This window comes from Talpa europaea, assembly GCF_964194135.1.
Source record: "Talpa europaea genome assembly, chromosome: 3".
NCBI lineage: Eukaryota > Metazoa > Chordata > Mammalia > Eulipotyphla > Talpidae > Talpa > Talpa europaea.
This window is the reverse complement of record NC_140069.1, coordinates 143000077-143006156: the sequence shown is the minus strand read 5'-3', so window position 1 is coordinate 143006156 and position 6080 is coordinate 143000077. Positions and strand designations below refer to the sequence as shown.

At 45.8% G+C, this 6080-nt stretch overlaps 1 protein-coding gene across 1 annotated transcript; it reads left to right on the top strand.

Moving 5' to 3' along the window:
* Positions 1-516: 516 nt before the first annotated feature.
* On the top strand, positions 517-5648 carry PRSS37 (serine protease 37; the record flags this gene model as incomplete). Its single annotated transcript, XM_084230835.1, has 5 exons — positions 517-550; positions 2396-2537; positions 4057-4314; positions 4887-5019; positions 5508-5648. The coding sequence occupies 5 exons, from the start codon at positions 517-519 to the stop codon at positions 5646-5648; spliced, it is 708 nt and encodes a 235-aa protein (XP_084086961.1).
* Positions 5649-6080: the final 432 nt, after the last annotated feature.

Here is a 6080-nt window from a genome sequence, read left to right as displayed (position 1 = left end):
GATGAAGCTAGTGTAATAAAGATGGGAGGGGCTGAGAGAAAATACAAGTAGTTATGAAGGGGTTCAGAGCAAATGTGGGGCAGTGTCTTCCTGAGCTAAGGTGGAGAATCCTGTCCCCCAGGGTCATGGCCTCAGAAACTGTTGGGGAAGACAAGTCCTGAGCCTTGAGCTCCTCTCCCACACACAGTGGAACTCCACCATGCAGATGGGCTTTGGGGGCAGAGGATGAAGGGGGATGAATCCACAGGGACCTGGGCTTCTTTTTCCTTTCCCAAAAGACCATGAGAGACACAGTACCCACCTTCCAAGGAGCAGACACACCCCACCTGTCTAATGGGACCCTTCGACCCCCACCCCGTGCTGTGCTCCTGCTCCTGTGCCCAGAGCTGCTCTTCAGTCCATCACACATCCACAAGGCTAACCATATTCACTGCTTCTACCAGGTGCTCCCGAGAAGACTGTGCTGAGGGCTCCACACTCTGCTGATCTACATCTCAGAGAAAGATCTGGACAACTATGAACTTTATCTTTTGTCTGGGTGTCCTTGCTGGTATATTTTTTTGTGTTTTTTTTTTAAGATTTATTTATTTATGCATATAAGAGCTGGGGTGTAGGCCAGAGAGGGGGTAAGAGGATTCACCAGAGACAGAGTGGGGAGCAGAACAGACACATCTACTGAAACATACTGCTGAGGGGAGAAGCAGGGAGACAGGAGAGGTCTGCTGTACCATGTGGGTCAGTTCCCTGGCCGGGGATCAAACTTGTGCTGCAGTGGCTGGCGATATCTTGATAGCACTGTGTCTTTAACCCCTGCACCACCAGGGAGGCCCCCTTGCTGGCATGTATCCGTGACCACCTACTCTGTCCTATAAAGTGCTGGTCAAAATAGGACTGAATTAAGGCAAGTGTGGGCTGTGAGGAGGATGCAAAAGAAGAGTCATCAAAAGTGTCTCAAGACAGGCTAAGGCTGCGCTTCCAGCCAAGCTATGGGTGGGTGAGATGCACACCTGCCCTGGACTGAAGAGTGCCATTCCCCCCCATCCCAAATTGTGGGTCTTATCACCCACTGGATAAGTCCCAGTGTAGTTATAATAACAAAGAACACATTTTGACTTCTCCCCTTCTTGAAAAGCTTAAAGACTCAGAATGCAGGGATGCAGAAAGTGGAAACAAAACATGAAATACTGGGGTTCTACTGCCTGCAGTCCCTGAATTCCACGAATTCTTCTGAGGGCAGGGTTTGTGGAAGAGCCATCCCCCACCACTGCTGACCGCCTAGGTCACTTCACACATTTCCCTACATGAGTTTAGACAAATAAATTAGTTTATCTTTGTTTCAGTTTCTTCATTCCATGTCAGGTATTAGTCCTATATTACAGAGACTTTGTGAAGATTAAACAAATCCATGTAAGGCACTTAGAACAAGAGTTCGGCGTCTCATCCTTATTACTCTGCTTCCCGTTCCTCTTAGGGTTTCCAACCATGGATCACACAGAGATGAGTGGGGGAGTATAGGTCCAGGCTTGAGGAGAATTAGCAGAAGTGGGGGACAAGGACAGAACTGTTATTCTGAATCTAAAATCAGCCTTTCCCTCCTTTCTTCTCTATATTTTTTAAACAACGCATTTCTAAAGGCATTACATGTTCATATTAGTAAACTTGGAAATATTAAAAAAGTAGGAAAAAACAAACATCACTTATAATCCCTCCTCTCAATCAATACATGTCAACAGTGTTGAATTTACTCCAGGCTCTACACACTTTGCAGGCAATAGTTTAACTGTTTGTTTACTTGTTTTTAGACAATTGGATTACTGGTTTTAATGTAAATTGTTACTATTTTTATAATCCTTCCTTTCTGTTTAATATTCTTAGTACTACAGACTACGCTCCATTTGTTCATGTGCTTTTTTATGTCCATGTCCAATGTTACCACTGTAGCAGATATTTTCGTTCCCAATGTTTAGCTGCTATAAACAGTGCTAAAGAGTGTCCTTATTCATGGTCTGTACCTACTTCTGATTATTTCTTTAGAACAGATTCTTGGGGTTTGAATGATTAGATCACAGCTGATGATCCACATATGATTCTTGATGCCCATTACTAAGTTGCTTTTCAAAAAGATAGAATCAACTCCTACTTTGACAAGAAATAAATAGCATCTCATTGTACTTTCTTGGATCAAATATTATCAACATTCAACAAAAAATGATCATTATAAATATTAGAAAAATGGTATGCTGATTTAATTTACATATTTATTAGAAAAAAATATCAAACATTTTCACATTTCCTGACCAACTGATACTTTCTTCCTTTTCGACTAGGAAATCACTCATTGTCTTACCTGTTTTAAGAACATCTTATATATTCCAAATATTACTTATTTTCTCAGGGACAGTATTCTCTGCTCACTCGCTTGTGCAGAAAGAAGATCATGCTCCATATTTGGTATACCTCAAGTCTCATTTCAACCCCTGTGTGGGTGTCCTCATCAAAAACAACTGGGTGCTGGCTCCAGCTCACTGCTACTTACCGTGAGTGTAAAACAGCTTCTATGCATTCTACACCAGTGCTTCTCAAACAGAGGCAACTTACCTCTAGGGCATATTCAGCAAAGTCTGAAGATATTTCAATTGGCACAATGGAGTTTGGGGAGTAGGGTCTGTGCTATTGACATCTATCTAGTGAACAGAGGCCAGGGCAAAAATGCTGCTAAATAGCCTACAGCACACAGATGGCCCCCAACAACGACTCTTCAGTCCAGACAGTCATGAGTGCCACTGTTGAGGATCCCCTTTTCTACACATTTCACTTCCTCAGTCTCCTATCAGTTCAAGTTTTTGACTGGTAATATGAACAGTAGCTGATGGCACAATCCAAGTGGACAAATTGAGGAGAGTTTTTAAAATAGACTAATGACAAAGGTATGTACAAGCAATAGGGAAAACATAAAGAATTAGTCAGTGCCCCCAGGGTTAGTATTAGAAAGGTGCAATTACTAGCCCAGAACTAAAGGGGTGGGGATAGAAAGAGTGAGGAGAAGAGAGGGGATCGGGACACAGAAAAGGAAGAGAGAGGGCCTCCCCGGTGGCGCTGCAGGTTGAGCACAGCGCTGTGGAGCTGTCTGCAGCTTCTGCAGCGTGGATTCAATTCCCGGCCAGTCAGGGAGATACCCACATGGCATGGCAGACCTCTCCTGTCTCACCTACTACTCCCCTCAGCAGTGCATTTCAGTCAGTCTGCCTGCTCTGTTCCCCACTCTGTTTCTGGTGAATCCTCTCACCCTCCTGCGCCTCTGGCCTATACCCCAGCTATTGTATAAATAAAATAAATCTTTAAAAAAAAAAGGGAGAGAGAGAGAGAGATCTCTTTAGGGAGAGATATGCCTGATAGGAACCATAACCTTTGGCGACAGTCACTCTATGGCAACCAGGCTGAAAGGCAGCAGGGGACATAAATATTCTAACTTCACTCTTCTCCCTTCAAGTATTTCTGGTGCTTCCTATTAGTCAATCCCAATCAGAAGCCAGAGGACAAAAGCGTCACCAATTTAGTGCACACGTGTCACCATCCAGAGGGCCAGACCAGGATGCCATAGGTTAGGTTGTGAGAGACTGATGAAGCCAACAGGAGATATCCAACCCTCAGGCCATCCCAGCCTCTTATCCCCTCAAGAATCAAAATACCCACTGGGTAAGCTGGAGCTGGAGAGAAGGAGATGTATTTCTATGCCATGCATAATATTCCTCTCCAGCACGTGGAGAACGCTACCTAAAGACACTGTGGTGAAGGACACCATCATTTACTCCACTTAAAACACGAGTGAATTAATTCTGCGTGCCTCCATTGCTTCTGTGATTGCCTATGAGGTAGTCCAGAATCCAGACAAAGCACTTGGCGCACTGTAACATTCACGATAAGCTTTGGTGGTAGTGGTGGTGATGGTGGTTGGTGCTGGTGGTGATGGTGGTAGTGATGGTGATGGTGGTGGTGGTGCTGGGAGTGGTAGTGGTGGTGGTGATCGGGATTACTTGTAACCTCTTTTCCCTCCAGAAATCTGAGAGTGGTGCTGGGAAATTTCAAGATCAGAGTCAGAGATGGAACTGAGCAGATCATTAACCCCATTAACATCATCCGCTACTGGAACCAGAGTCACAGCAACCCCCAGGACGACCTCATGCTCATTAAGCTGGTCAAGCCTGCCATCCTCAACCACAAGGTCCAGCCCATTTCCCTTGCCACCAGAAGCGTCCAGCCAGGCACCACCTGTGTGCTCTCGGGGCTGGACTGGAGCCAAGACAACAACGGTGAGTACGCCGCCCCTGCAGCCCAGTCCCAGCTTGTCCTGAAGGGCACCAGGTCCTCAGCACTGAGGAGAATGGGTGACTAAGGAGACACAACACCAGCGGTGTGGTGAGAGAGCTGCCCTTTTGTCCAAAGCCTCTCCTTTCCCAGGGTATCTGTGCCCTGCTGCTTCTCCAGGGCTTTGGAGCTGGAGCCTCCAGACATCAGACTTGGCACAGAGGCCACACCTTTCCTGGCAGGCAGAGGGGTGCACACTGGAGACTGTGCTCCTCCCTCCGAGCAGTCACCCTACACGGACTTGAGGGGGGCACTTCCAGGGACCTGAGGGGGGCTACCTCCTACTCCTCCAAGACTGGATAGAGTAGAAAGAAAACTATCTTTTTGAAAGAATCATCGAGACTATCTTTAAATCCTCTGAATCTCATAGTCAAGTACACGATCACTTCTTCCCTTATTTTTCTCCCTTACCCTCTTCAGACGCACACACAGAGCACCTGTGGGAAGGAGGGCAGTGGTTGGCAAGGCGAAATGACAACTGTGAACAGGGAGGTCACTTTTGCCCCACCCCCCTCAGGCAGACACCCTGACTTACGGCAGAACCTGGAGGCTCCTGTGATGTCTGACAAAGACTGCCAGCAAACCGAGCAAGGGCGGACCCACCGGAACACCTTGTGTGTCAAGTTTCTAAAAGTGTTCAGCAGAATTTTTGGGGTAAGTTTTCTCTATAGTCATTGACTTGTACATGTCTATTAACTATTTAATTGTGATATTTTATTGAGAACTAGTTAGGCCACAGCACAGGCCCTGTCGTGTCTTGAGGGATGGACTCTCCTGACAGATGCCTTCCTTCACCAAAGGGCATCACGCACCACTGGCAGTTAATTACACTGCCAGGCTTTTATTCTCATAGCTGCATTGATTGAAAAAAATTATTCAAATGTTCACAAACCGGAATTGGCTTCAACATTTCAAAAAATGGAGCTTGGCTCTTTTTACATGTGAGTTCTAGAAAGGCTCCTCTCTGCCTTTCTCAAGGTCACACAGGTTAGTTATTCAAAGCTAGACACAGGAACCAAGCTTCCTGTGTCTGGACTCAGTGCTTTTTCCTGAGCCAGCCTGGGGTCTCTAAGCAGGGCTCCCCTGCAGAGATGACCTAACCCTCTCTGCTTTTCTCCCTATCACTGCACCATCTCCTGCAGGAGGTCGCCGTAGCAACTGTTATCTGCAAAAACCAGCTCCAAGGGATTGAGGTGGGACACTTCATGGGAGGAGATGTTGGCATCTACACCAACGTTTACAAATACATATCCTGGATTGAAGACATCACTAGAGAGAAATGAGACCCTTCTTTCCCTCTGCATCCTACTGGCTCTGCCGGAAGTACTGAACAAGCCATTACTTCCCCCAAACTCAAAAATAAATAAATAAATAAATCTCTAAATAAAAATCTTTGGATGCAGCACATCAGTGGCCTATGTTTTCTTGTTTGGCCTCTGCCCAGATCCCATGATGATGTGAAGAACCAAGAACAAACATAAAATGGGCGCTTAACATCATTAGTAGGTTACATCCATTATCTCATTTAATGCTCACAAATAACTTTTGAGGTTACCTTTCATCCGCTTTACAGATGGGAAGCAGGTCACTGAACATTATTCATAGCATAGTAGACAACAGAGCCTGTCGCAGAACCCCAAAATGCCACTCTTAATTCCATGCTCTTGGCCACAATATTATAGGGGAGTCCACAGTATCATAACAGATGTTGGCTT